At 38.5% G+C, this 14,787-nt stretch overlaps 1 protein-coding gene across 2 annotated transcripts in view; it reads right to left on the reverse strand.

The window, feature by feature from the left end:
- The window catches only part of INTU (inturned planar cell polarity protein), an 87,096-nt gene that overhangs the window by 19,192 nt on the left and 53,117 nt on the right, over nucleotides 1-14,787 (reverse strand). For both annotated transcript variants that reach the window (XR_010322010.1, XM_003410434.4), the window contains exons 8-9: nucleotides 10,725-10,914; nucleotides 6,853-6,906 (exon numbers count right to left, since the gene is read on the reverse strand). Coding sequence is in view for 1 of the 2 variants with exons in the window: in XM_003410434.4 (XP_003410482.2) it covers nucleotides 6,853-6,906; nucleotides 10,725-10,914 (244 nt within the window). In the remaining variant the exon portion in view is untranslated. The remainder of the gene's footprint in view (nucleotides 1-6,852; nucleotides 6,907-10,724; nucleotides 10,915-14,787) is intronic.

Here is a 14,787-nt window from a genome sequence, read left to right on the forward strand (position 1 = left end):
AGATGCCTCAAAAGACAGGGCTGGCGATTTGCTTCCGAAAGGTCACAGGCCTAAAAACCCTATGGAGTACTTCTATCTACTCTACACACATGGAGTCGCCATGAGTCAGAATCAACTTGATGGCAACTTACAATAGGTAAAAAAAATATGTAGTGTTATTTCCTTAGGTGTATTTTTTTTTTTTTATTCTCACCGTTTAAAAAAAAATAGGTGCATTGAGGTAAAAGTGCAAAACCATCACCATAATCAAGATAATGGACATATCCCAACATGCTGAAATGCTTCCTCATGCCCCTTTGTAATCCCTCACTCCTGTTCCTCCTCGCATATCTTATGCAGTCTCCCCCCATCTCCAGCAATCACTGATCAGCTTTCCGTCCCTGTAGGTTAGTTTGCATTTTCTAGACTTTTACATAAATGGAATCATACAATATGTATTATTTTTTGGACCGATTGCTTTTATTTTGAGATTCATCCATATTGTGTGTTTATCAACAGATCACTTCTTTTCATTGCTGAGTACTATCCCATTGCACATATATACAATTTATCTATCCACATTTTGATGAATATTTGGTTGTTTCCAGTTTTTGGCTATGAAAAATAAAGTTACTATGAACATTCATGTATAGACCTTTGTGTGGATTTTTTCATTTCTCTTGGGTAAAGAGAGAATAGAATGGCTGAATCATATGGTAGGTGTATATTTAACTTTTTAAAAAACTGCCAAACTGTTTTCCAAATGGTTGTACCATTTTACATTCCCAGTTTACCAATTTTTCTCTTTTATGGGTCATGTTTTGATGTCATATCTAAGGAATCCCAATAGATCTTTTCTAACCATAGAAATTATTAGTTTCACTGCCTATTAAAAGAATGTTCTAAAAAAAAGAATGTTCTATACAAGACTAGAATTAGATTTTAAATTAAATCTACTGCATATAAGTTCCTAAAACACTTTTATTTTTATCAGTGTTAGTATTAATTTTAGATCTAAACTGATCTATTGATTAGTATCTGTCATGGATTGAATTGTGTCCCTCAAAAATATGTGTTGGCTAGGCCATGATTCCCAGTTTTGTATAATTGTCCCTCATTTCATGATCTGATGTAACTCTCCTCCGTTTTATGTGTTGTAAATCCCAAAACCTTTATGAGGTGGGATTAGGGTGAGATGTATCTTGAGTTACACCGCCTTATTCAAGTCATGCCCTTACTCAAGTCACTGCCTTACTTAAGTCACACCTTTTGGCCTAAAACAAATAAAAGGAGAGAAAAGTGAGCAGAGATAGGGTAAAACAGATGCCAGGGCACATGGAGATCTCCAAGAAACCAGGAAGCAGAAGCCAAAGAGACAAGGATCTTCCCCCAGAGCTGTCAGAGAGAGAAAGCCTTCCCCGAGAGCCAACACCCTGAATTCAGACTTCTAGCTTCCTAAACTGAAAAAAATGTTTGTTACAGTCATCCACTTGTGGTATTTCTGTTATAGCAGCACTAGATAACTAAACAGTATCTATCCAATGATTACCGTTGTTGTTGTTAGATGCCACAGAGTTGGTTCTGACTCATAGTGACCCTATGTACAATAGAATGAAACACTGCCCGGTCCTGCGCCATTCCCACAATTGTTGCTATGTTTGAGCCCACTGTTGCAGCCACTGTGCCAATCAATCTCGTTGAGCGTCTTCACCTTTTTTGTTGACCCTATCGTATTTTGAGTGCCTTTCAACCTAAGGGGATCATTTTCCAGCACTATATCAGACGATGATCTCCTATTCATAAGGTTTTCACTGGCCAGTTTCTTTTACAGAAGTGTATTGCCAGGTCCTTCTTCCCAGCCTGTCTTAGTCTGGAAGCTCTGCTGAAACCTGTCTATCATGGGTGACTGTTATCTAGTGCTGCTATAACAGAAATACCACAAGTGGATTGCTTTAACAAATAGAAATATATTTTCTCACAGTCTAGGAGGCTAAAGTCCAAATTCAGGATGCCAGCTCCAGGGGAAAGGCTTTCTCTCTCTGTTGGGTCTGCGGGAAGGTCCTTGTCATCAATCTTCCCCTGGTCTAGGAGCTTCTCAGTGCAGGGACCCTGGGTCCAAAGGATGCACTCCCCATCTGGTTCTTCATTCTTAGTGGTAGGAAGTCTCTCTCCACCCCCACCCCCCAGCTCGATCCTCTCTTTTATATCCTTTGAGACTAAGGCAGCTCTGCTTCCTGTGCTCCTTGTCTCGTCAGCTTCTGCTTCCTGTTCTTTGGTCTATCAGTCCCTTGGCCCCTCGGGCCACTTGAGCTGGCCTGGCATCTACCCTGCTTGAGCAGGTGTTTCAAAGCTCTTTAGCTTTACTGATAAGTGTCTGGAGGTACCCTACTCTACCAGTAAACCTCGGCAGGAAGGCATTGAGCTCTCTTGCTTCTGTGAGTTGGCTCCCACACCATCTCATGCCAGTCTCCTGGTTTTGTTGCTGCTTCTCACCGTCTGCACTGTCTCTAGTGCTACAGCTCTCCTCACTTCCTCCTGAGCCCTCACCAGAGTTGTCTTCGATGTCCAAAATTCCCTCAACAGTCTCTTCAAGGCAATCTAGGCTTTTACTATTAGGCACTTTGAAACTCTTCCAGCCTCTACCCATTCAGTTTCAAAACCACTTCCACATCTTAGATATCTGTTAGACCAGTACCCCATTCCCGGTACCAAATAGGCTGGGTTCTCTAGAGAGACAAAACCAATGCAGTGTATAAATATCTATAGAGAGAGATTTATATAAAGGATATGGCTCACGTGGTTGTACAGGTGGGAAAGTCCCAAGTTCGTGGGTCAGGCTGGAGGCTTCTCCTGACTCACGTATCCACAGGTGCTGGCAAATCCAAGATCAGAAGGTCAAATAGCAGGCCTCTGGCTCACAGGCTGACAAATCCCAAGATCGGGAGGTATGACAGGAGGTAAGCTGCTAGCTCAAGTCCCAAGAACCAGAAGTCAGATGAACAGGAGCCAGCTACAGGGGCCAGCTGCAGGATCCAGAGCGAGCTAAAGCCCCGAGCCTTGCCAGAAAGTCTGCCTATATTGGATGCAGGTCACATACCCAAGGAAACTCCCTTTTGACTGATGGGTTACTCACAGCAGATCCCATTATGTAGGTGATCACATGGTATTAGATCTTATCATGGAAGTAATTACATCATCATATGATTGCCAAACTACATCATAACTAACAAACTGATGAGAATCATGGCCCAGCCAAGCTGACACACAACTTTAATGATCACAGTGACCTTGCTGATATCTGAAATACTGGTGGTATAGCTTCCAGCATCACAGCAATGCAAGCACTATGGTATGACAAACTGATAGACAAATGATGATAATAATTAGTATCTAAATATTTTCCATTAGTGAAAAAAATATGACCTATGAAAAATTCAGCATGCTTAAGTTTCTGTTACTCTTACAAAGTATCTATTGATTCAAGATCTCAGTTAAGACTCCGCTCCCTGTTCATGCTAACATCCCTTCCCCACTTTCACCATCAACTTACTTAGAATGATCCACCCTCACTGCTTCTACTTCCTTATTTCCCATTCACTTCTTACAAGACCTTTTAAAAAATTTTTTATTGTGCTTTAAGTGAAAGTTTACAAACCAAGTCAGTCTCTCACACAGAAGCTTATATACACCTTGCTACATACTCCCAGTTGCTCTCCCCTTAATGAGACAGCCCGCTCCCTCCCTCCACTCTCTCTTTTCGTATCCATTTCGCCAGCTTCTAACCCTCTCTACCCTCTCATCTCCCCTCCAGGCAGGAGATGCCAACATAGTCTCAAGTGTCTACCTGATCCAAGAAGCTCACTCCTCGCCAGCAACTCTCTCCAACCCATTATCCAGTCCAATCCCCGTCTGAAGAGTTGGCTTTGGGAATGGTTCCTGTCCTGGGCCAACAGGAGGTCTGGGGGCCATGATCACTGGGGTCCTTCTAGTCTCAGACCATTAAGTCTGGTATTTTTACAAAAAATTTGGGGTCTGCATCCCACCGCTCTTCTGCTCCCTCAGGGGTTCTCCGTTGTGTTCCCTGTCAGGGCAGTCATCAGTTGTAGCTGGGCACCATCTAGCTCTTCTGGTCTCAGGATGATGTAGTCTCTGGTTCATGTGGCCCTTTCTGACTCTTGGGCTCGTAATTACCTTGTGTCTTTGGTGTTCTTCATTCTCCTTTGATCCAGGTGGGTTGAGACCAATTGATGCATCTTAGATGGCCACTTGCTAGTGTTTAAGACCCCAGACACCTCCCTCCAAGGTGGGATGCAGAATGTTTTCTTAATAGATTTTATTATGCCAATTGACTTAGACATCCCCTGAAACCAGGGTCCCCAAACCCCCGCCCCTGCTACGCTGGCCTTCGAAGCATTCATTTTATTCTGGAAACTGCTTTCGGTTTAGTCCAGTTGTGCTGACCTCACCTGTATTGTGTGTTGTCTTTCCCGTCACCTAAAGCAGTTCTTATCTACTATCTAATTAGTGAGTACCCCTCTCCCACCCTTCCTCCCTCCCCTCTCTCGTAACCATCAAAGAACATTTTCTTCCCTGTTTAAACTATTTCTTGAGTTCTTATAATAGAGGTCTTATACAATATTTGTCCTTTTGCAAGTGACTAATTTCACTCAGCATAATGCCTTCCAGATTCCTCCATGTTATGAAATGTTTCACAGATTCATCAGTGTTCTTTACCAATGTGTAGTATTCCATTGTGTGAATAACAAGAACTTTTATTACTCAAATTTTAAACATATTTAAAAATACAATAGTATAATCAGCCCTTACGTATTCATCAAGGAGCCTTAGTGGTGCAATGGTTAAGTGCTTGCCCACTAACCGAAAGGTTGGCGGTACGAACCACCAAGTGGCTCTTTGGGAAAAAGACCTGATGATCTGCTCCTGTAAAGATTATAGCCTAGGAAATCCTGTGGGGGCAGTTCTACTCTGTCACGTGGGGTCAGCATCAGTTGAAAGTTGACTCGATGGCACCTGAGAACAACAGCAGGTAGGCATCGTTACCCACCAACTATTACCAGTGCATGCTCAGCTTGTTTCAGCTACATTCCTCTCTCCTCACCTCCATCCCCACTCCGCTAAAATAGAAACTCTTAAAAACATATAACTGTAATACCATTATCACATCTAAAGAATTATTCTCATCTAAAGTCCAGTCATTAGTGTTTATATTCCTTTTGACTGTCTCATGTTTTTAAAAAATTTGTTTGAATCAAGACCAAATAAGTGCCACACGTTACAAGTGATTAAATATGTTTCCTAAGTTTCTTGAAACCTATAGGTTCTCTCTATACTTCCTCTCCCCACCACCCCCAATTTATTTGGTGAACAAACTGCAGCATTGTCCTGTGCCGTTTCCCAGTCAGGATTTAATGACTGTACACTCACTCCCCTCTGAGGTCATTTAACATGTCCCTTCTTTGCTGTATTTCCCACAGTTTAGTAGTTAGATCTTGAGGCCTGACCAGGTATATCTCATAGATGCTTTGTGTACTTCCACCAGTAGGGACACACTACCTGATTGTCTCTAGTTGTGATGTTAACCACTACTGATTATCATTCCCTAGATCCATTAATTCATTGGGGAACTGCAAATCGGTGATATTTCAATTCTGTCATTCTTTCTTCATGTGTTAGGTAGAATATTTCTATAAAGAAAACTCCTCTCCATCTCTATTTGGGGGCACTCGTGATTCAGTGGTTAAGCATTTGGCTGCTAACCAGAAGGTTAGCAATTCACATCTACGAGCTGCTCCTTGGAAACTCTATGGGGCAGTTCTACTCTGTCCTGTAGGGTCGCTATGAGTTGGAATTGACTCAATGGCAATGGGCTTAACCTAGAGGTATGGTTCAGATAGGAAAAACAGGATAAATGTTTGATTATTTTCCTTTATTTACCTGTTTTCACAATAACAAGTTGGTTCCCCTGCATCTTCTGAGACTGGCCAATATTTTTTTAAGTATCCTTATGAATTCATGGACTTAAATACATGTGATATGTTTTAATCCATTGCAGTTACTATCCATATTTAGATGCTCAAGTGGGAGCTGATTCAAATTGTGAGACAACTTGAAGCCTACTATAACCCTAGTAATTTTTTTTAAAGCTTCCCGGATTTCTGACTTGACAAGATATTCCCAGGCTTATTTTGTACAGTTCTCTGAGGAGTCCTAGTTCCCCTTAGTGCGTAAGTTATTTGGAGACAATGGCCTTGGTATAAGCAGTGCTCATAGCTACCAGGATGGTCATTATTTCAAGACCATTTCAGTGGACGGAGCTAGGAAATATTTTTAAAAGATAAGAAACATATTTATACTTCCAATTTAAATTTAAATCTTCAGGGTTTTTACTTAATCTTACATCTGTATCTCCTTTCGGTTCTTAATAACACCAATGTAATTAATCATTTTTTTATCCCATAATAGACATTGTGGAGGAAACCCTGGTGGTGTAGTGGTTAAGAGCTATGGCTGCTAACCAAAAGGTCTGCAGTTCAAATCTACCAGGCACTCCTTGGAAATCATACGGGCAGATCTACTCTGTCCTATAGGGTCGCTATGAGTTGGAATCAACTTGATGGCAACGGGTTTTTTTTTTTAATACACTGTGGAACAAATATTCGCAACTGAGTAGAAAATCTTAAGGTAAGCGAAACAGATTTTGTCTTATGTAGTATTAAACAAAACAGAGACCTAATGTGCATCTCAAGATTATTACACGTCCATATGATACTTGGTAAATATTTAGAATAAGGACTGATTGACAAAATAAGAAATCAACATTGAGATGTTCCTAAAATCCACTCCTTCTCTTACCAGTTCTCCAAAATCTGCAGCTTCCAAGTTACTCAATGCTGTGTCTAATTCCACCTATGCGGAAAAAAAAAAAAAAAGTAACACGAACATTTGCCTCATATTATTTTTCAGTAACAGTCATATAAAAAGTGCTCAATAACTATTTGAAGAACTGAATTAGTATCTTGCTCCTTTGTGTTACTTAAGAAATGTCCTGAAATGAAACATCTTGTTTTTAAGCTTGGTAATCACCAAAAAAGAAATACTTAACATATATCCTTTTTTAATTAAATCTCAAATACTGTCAATAGGGTTTCCCTATATTCAGTGTAAAACAATTTATGAGGTTCAAGAATTGCTGTTGCAGTTTTAAGGTTAAAAAAAAAAAAGAAAGAAAAGAAATTAACCCATTTGACTTCTTAGAGGAAGATGAAAATCAATCTTAATGTAGCTAACATATTTTCAGTTGCTTTTTTTTTTCCCCTTCTTGTATAGTTCTTTACAGTTGTATTCTTGGAAAATATCAACATTCTTCCCTATATCTCTCCTAGACACAATATTTTGTATAAAAGGGCTTTCGATCTTTATTCATGGATTAAAACATGATGGCAAGTGTTCCCCTGGAACCTGGCACAGTTTAACTACCCTACAGAGGTTATTAAAAAAAATCTCTTAGACTCTGGCTTTTGTTTCTATGGAAACTTCCGAAATCCTTTCATGTGTTACCTTTGTTCTTCCTTAAAGCATTCACAATTTAAAAACAGAATTAAAATGAAACCGGCAGTTTAATCTGTAACATACACACACACACACACATAAATTTAAAACTTTTAGCAATTGAAGCTGATAGCATACATGCTACTTGTGAAAAATAATTTTTTTCTTAAGGCCAAGACGTTCTCTGCAGGACTATGCTTCACAAACAGTGCCTCACCGAGATGACAAAAGCTTTTGTAACATTAGTCATGCCTTTCAGTGCTTTTTACACAGTATGACTTATTACTCATTTGTGATCTACATTTACTACCATCTTTTTTTTTTTTTTTAGCAAATACCTCACGTTCTCTTTGGCTACAGCTTCTTGTGAGAAATTACAGGGCAAAAAGAAAATTACTGACTTGTGATTTTTCATCTCAGAAACTGTTTAATGAGTTGCTATTCCTGCTACTGAAGTCTATAGGCTAACGCACAAGGTTACTGCAACTATCCCTTCACAGTCCTGAAAAGAAATGGTTAAGTATATTTTCTTTTAATTTTTCTAGTATACTGTAGGAAAACAGTAAAAAGAGAGGAGGAAGGGAGGGAGAAATCTGACAAATAGAAAAAGAAATTCTCAAATACCTGAGAAAGGAAAATGAAGTGAGACTTCATCATGTACTAAATGCAGAGCAAAATTTTTTTTCAAGTTAAAAAAACCAAAACATTTCCACCTAAAATTAACCAGGCAGAAGTTATATCACATACTTCTTTGAGTTCTTAAGCCATAAAATTCCTTAATATTTTCCATTACAGGATATATAGTCAATAAGACCTACTATTTAAATAAGAAATCCCAAAAGAGATAAAGAAAGTATATAAGTTCTTTGAGTTTGCTGGTAAAAATGAAACAAAAACTTCGAGGGTTATTATGTTATTCAAATTTTACATTCATCAAAGAGACCTTCAGCCACTTTATCTGACGGACGGTATCTACACTTTCCAAAAATATCATTAATGCTTCTGATCAAATTACAAAATGCAGAAAATGTCTAGCTATATCTTATTTCATACGTATTAATCATGAGTCCCTGCACGGTGCAAACGTGTAGGCACTCAATTATTAGCTGAAAAGCTGGTGCCTCAAAATACAGGCCTGGTGATCTGCTTCCAAAAGGTCACACACAACCTTGAAAACCCTATGGAGCAGTTCTCCTCTGCACACATGGAGTCGCCATGGGTTGGAACTGACTTAATGGCAACTAACACCAAAAACATGTATTAATCTTGTATACCTAAAGGATAGGAGTCCTTGAGTTGTGCAAATGGTTAACATTTGACTGCTAAGTGAAAGGTTGAAGGTTTGAGTTTACCAAAAGGCACTTGGAAGAAAGGCCTGGCAATCTATTCCCAATAATCATTCCTTGAAAACCCTAGGGGGCACAGTTCTACTCTGAAACACATGGGGTCACCATGAATCAGACTTCACTCGATGGCAACAGGTCAACTGGTACCCAAAGGATACCCAGAGGATTTTTTTAGAGTCCCCAAAGCATAGCACAATTCTGAGCATCTGGCACAAATGGAGACTGACCTCCACACAGTAGTGGTTAGACTTAACAAGGATAAAAAACCTTTTCAATCAAAGGTATACTAAATTTAAGGGAAAAAAATTCATATAAAAAAGAAATCTGAATATAAGAGGTGGCTTTTACCATGGGATCTATAAGACCAAAACAGGCTGTATTTTAAAATGTCTTAAACTTCTTAAAGGGAAGACAGTATTTAATCCCAGGGTAACCAAAGTCTAAAGGCATTACATCTAAAAACATTAAGTATTCTGTTACAGCAGAAAGAGAAGACTACACATTTTGAGGCAAGAGCTTTCCCCACTGAGGAGATTCTGAGACAGGGGAAAGAACCTGGGTAACTGCAAGACCAGAATGGAGGGCTTCATGATGCAGGCCTAGTGCCTTTCAGAGGAAAACTGTCCCAGGCTGGACATGAGACAGGATACACACCTAGGTGTCTTTCTAATTTAAAGTTCCTATGACAATACTGGTGAGGGTTGAATTAGACTATCACTATACTTTTTGGTTTTTACATGATTTATGAAAATGGTAACCAGTGGCCTGTGACATCAAAAGATGCATTAACAGGCAGTTGACAGAGGTAAGGAAAAATACAAACAGCAGAAGGCAAAGTTGCCTTTCAAGTAATGATTAGAATACCCCTAAGAACTACAAGTACGATTTGCCAGGCACAGTTCTAAGAACTTTACATGTAATAACTCACAACTCTGTGAACTAAAAAAAAAAAATGTCCCCATCTTACAGATGAGGAAACTGAGCAAAGAGACTGAGATAACTTAATTTATCAAATTGTCAAAAAGGCATTTATTTGATAATACATTGCAGAATTTCATAAACAGGAGAAGAGAATCTTGATGTGGGTTTTTACTACAGTGTAACCTGAGTTTCATCATAGGAGCTAGCTATGGCACAGTGCCTCATTTAATACTAATACAAGTGCTGTGGCTACATAGATTGATTATACCATGATCTACACTGACAAAAATTTCTGAAGTGATCTCCATCATTCCACAGCAGAGTTATTCTGGGTACAAAGATATGACTAAGATCAAACTGGTAATACTTAACCATCACCAAGTTCTTCACTTTGGGAAGTTAAGCTGTCTATGGAATAATCCAATAGCTATTCACATATGTTCACAGACAGAAAGATTTTACTATTATCAGTGGCATCTGGTATGAGTCGGAATCGACTCGACAGCAGTGGGTTTGGTCTTTTAAATAAGGATATTGCTTGTTAGTCCATCATTTTGTCCAATTTTATCTGTGTATAAACATAATCCTAACTTGGTAACCTTGCATTATAAAATCAAAGTCACAAAATTTAAAAGTAAGACATGCCATGTATTCACGATTTCTGAAAAGTATTCTAAGTTTATACAAAGTTTACATGTTGAAATTTAAGATGCAAGAGCTAACTTCTATTTAGAAAGAATAATTTGTCTTTCAAAATTCACTGCACTGGAATTCCTACTTCACCAATCAATTGCCTCATGGATATTTATCCATAAAACAGAAAATAACAAAAAGCCTAAGGAAAAAAGAGAAGACAAAGGGACTACAAGGCTACTTGGTCTGATTCTTGTTGATAACACCTAAGATTACCTTGATCTCCCACGGAAGTGTGAGCCACCGAACTCCAGGAAGGTTGTCTAGAAGCACTGCACTGGAAACATCATACTGTTGTGCACTGTGACTGGCATTTGAATGCAGCTTAGTAGGCTGAAGTGCTCTTTGAAAGAACAAGTTGAAAAAATGATCCAAACGAGGAACATTCTCAACCTGGCAGAATGCACTGAAGAAACAAGAAATGTGTAAGTCGGAACAACCTATGGAACCAGTGGTCGTTTCTGTATGCTCCTAAGGGGACTGAATCTCTTCCATCTACACAGGCTCTCCTCCTCAACTTCCTCCCTTATTAAGAATCACTGCTCTGATTTTACTGATGGAGTGTGTCTTGATCATCACCATTATCATCATCATCATCATAATGGCAAATACTTATTGCATGTGCACTATATGACACGCGCTGCGCTAACGCTTTACGTGTATTAACTTCTCTAATCCTCCTAATTTCACCAGGTAGACACTTTTAGCCTTTCCATTTTACACAGCAAAGAAATTGCAGCTCAGACTAGTAAACAACTTGTCCAAAATTATACAGCTAGTAAATAATGCAGCTGGATTTGAACCCGGGTCTAACCACATTTCTCAATCTTAACTAGAATATTGAGAGAAGCTTTGCTAAAATCAAACTATACCACGTCTATAGCTTAACCCAGCTAGTAACCCTATTAAAAGAGCAAATGAGGCTAATTTTGAAGGACTTGTCTTAGGTGAACCCATGCTAGCACTTGGGCAGGCAAAATTTTGAAGTGGAGAAAATCTGACTTTGGTTACCCAGAACTCTAGTCCTTATTTTATGCCATTTAATCTTAATGAAGTTACCTCCTCACTAGAAGTAGAAAAAGAGTCATAGGTGATCCTCATTACTCGAGTCCGTATTTCAGAACTTGCCTGCTTGTTAAAATTTATTTGTAACCTTAAAATCAATATGTGTGGCACTTTTGTGGTCATCCATGGATATGTGCACAGTAGTGAAAAAACTGAGTTGCCTGACGCATGCATTCCTAGTTGAGGTTGAATAAGGCAATGCTCTGCCTTCTTGTTTCAGTTCTCATACTGTAAACAAGTATGTCATTTTTTGTGGTCTATCTAATGCCATTTTTTTTTGTTTTGCATTTTTGTGCTTATTCTTGGTAATCACACTATTAAAAACGGCCCCCAAGTATAGTGTTGAAGTGCTGTCTAGTGGTCCTAAGTGCAAGAAGGCTGTGATATGCTTTACAGAGAAAATAAGAAGGTTAGGTAAGCCACAGTCAGCCATAAGTTACAGTCCTTTGGCTATTAGTTTAATATTAATCAACAATACACATTGAGTAAGGTACATTTAAACAGAAATACATGTAAAACAAGGTTGTGCACTGATCAGCTGATGAAAACATGACCAATGGCTCGCAGGAACCTACCCCCGTATTTTCTCTAGGAGCAATGGTTCAGTATCTATTCATTCTGTGTTTGTGGCAACTTTATAGACTCCAACTACTGCAAATAATGGGAACTGACTGTACCATTTCAGTACTATTAAGGCACTGAGCAGATCCCCACTGCAAAGCTAAAGGTGGGAAGCAAGATCTTAGGAAAGAAGATAAACCTGAAAAGTAGGGAGGCCTAGAAGACAAACTGCTCTAGTATGCAGAACGTGCCCATCATGGCTGGAGGTGGACAAAGACAAAAAAACTTCTTTCTCTTTGCTTAGTGTTTTTCTCCTTATTTATTTCTGTTTCTTTTAGGAGTGTACCCCCTGGGGAATCTGAGAGAAGAGAGAAGACCTACCACGTATTTATAGAATAAATACCCTATACTTCTTCTTGGCATTTTGGGAGAACGGGCCAGATCTCAGCAGAGCAGTTCCAGTCTGTGCTACAGTTGTCCAAATGAAGGTGTGACTGCGTATAATCACTTGGGTCGTTTGTTACACATGCAGATTCAGGTGCCACTCCCAGAGATTCGTCTTAAGAGGTCTGTGATAGGAACCAATTATCTGCATATCTAACAAGTACCCAGGTTATTTACTTATAAGGTTGAGCTAATACTGGTGAACACTGATTTAAACCTTGGAAAAAGCAGGTCTTTAGAAAAGGATATAGGCCGGGCATTAGGATTTCTGCTTTCTGTACCTGCTATGAAGAAATTCTCTCACATTTACCACTAAAGAAATTGGTCACATCAGAATATAGTAGTGGTTATATTACTATTTTACTGATATAATATATGAGACCCCTCCCCTGCCAAAAAAGAAAAAAAATAAAAACAATGGATTAAATGGAAAATCTAATTAAGAATGATGAGTTTTGGCTTCTGTGCCTTGTTCTGTACCCTTTACTTCTCACTCACCCACCTAGAAAGTAAGGAATATCCCAGTTAACTTTGCTTGGACAGCTCAGTCTTAGGGAAATCGTTAAGAAATTCACTCTGCCCATATTTTTTATCCTATGCATTTAGGAGAGGGTACTATGGAAGAACAGCAGGGCTAACACAAGTGGCACGTCTAAAACAGAATGGGCTAAAGTGTGTTACTACATACAGGTAGTCCCCAACTTATGATGGGGTTCTGTTCCAATGACTCCGACATAAGTCAGTTCTGACCTAAGTTGAATATCTCATTTTTTTTTTTTTTTTAGTTTTCGTTATTATTGCCTTTTATCATCGGTGTCTGTTTTATAAATCTGGTCTTTAAAGTCTTTGGGGGGTGGAAATGTTACCTCTGAGAATGATAACATCAGCAAATTACACACTGCAACACTGAATGTAGTACATATTACTAATGATAAAATGTACCAAAAAAAAAAAAGGACAGTTGTAAATGCAGTTAGTCATAATTAAATACATCGTAAATTGGGGACTACCTGTAATTCGTTTTCTGTGGCTCAAAAAACTAACCAGTTCATAACTTAAAAAAGAAAACTATATAGATCTTAGCTGGGTATCCCTGGATTATTTTTCAATGTATTTATTAAATAATATACTAAATAAGTCTTTGAACTTTTTGGTCTTTTCCTAATTTTTTTTTCACAATGGGCCTTTGATATCTTTCATAAGCAGAGAAAAATCTTATTATTAAAGAATTTATTGAGAAATGATTATCAACAACATATTGTAGTCACACGAATTCTTGGTTTTAACAACTCAAAGGATCTCCACATTTATTATCTTAGTTTGCCCTTCAAACTCTCATTGAACAAGCAGAAACTAGCTGATTTGCTGCCATCTTGAGGATACTTCCAGATTCATGGAAGCTAAGTTTCACGATAAAATGCAGAGAAATTAAGAGCCCTTCCATGCCCCACCGGAATGTGCAGAACAACTCCAGCTGATTGTTTTCATACATGAAATTCACTGAAGGAATTTAATCTTTGATCAAGCTCTGGTTTTTGGGAAACAGTGTTAAGTATGGCAAAATGTAGCAAGGTTTGCACATCAGGTATAAATGTAAGGAAGTGGTTTATAACCACAATCCTTACTCTTTAATGGTTAAAAATTTCCTTCTTCATAAAAAGTAAAAGTAGAGTTTATGGATGCCCAGTCTTTTGTAGCTCAGACATTTGGCAAGTGCTGATAACTAACCTTGTTTCAGACGGATGTGCCTCCTATCAGGCCCCTCCAGAGGTTTTCTCAGGTGGCACAGTCACAGAAAATTCCTTCATGCTGCTTTGAGAACAGCAACAACAAAATCCACTACTGAAAAGACAGCTGATACCACCCTGGCTCAGAAAAATGTACAAACTGGTTTTGGATTTTTATATTGACAAACTCTCAAGACTTCGAAAGCAAAGGTATTATTTTAGTGCTTTGATGTAGTGGGACTTAACAAAAATACCACTAAGAGAAAAATCTATTTTCACCCATAATTTTGTTTGCTTATATGTTGAGCAGTTTACCTCAAATTTTCTCCTTTGAATCAACAGACGCATTACATTATATCGTAAAGTTTAAAAAGAAGGCAGCAGAATAATATGCATAACCATTTTTACCAGTGCAACCATATCTACTGGTAAAAAAAAGTATGTATATTCATATATTCATAAAGAAAATATATAAAAGATGA

The sequence above is a fragment of the Loxodonta africana genome, chromosome 5 (assembly GCF_030014295.1).
Source record: "Loxodonta africana isolate mLoxAfr1 chromosome 5, mLoxAfr1.hap2, whole genome shotgun sequence".
NCBI classification, from domain to species: domain Eukaryota; kingdom Metazoa; phylum Chordata; class Mammalia; order Proboscidea; family Elephantidae; genus Loxodonta; species Loxodonta africana.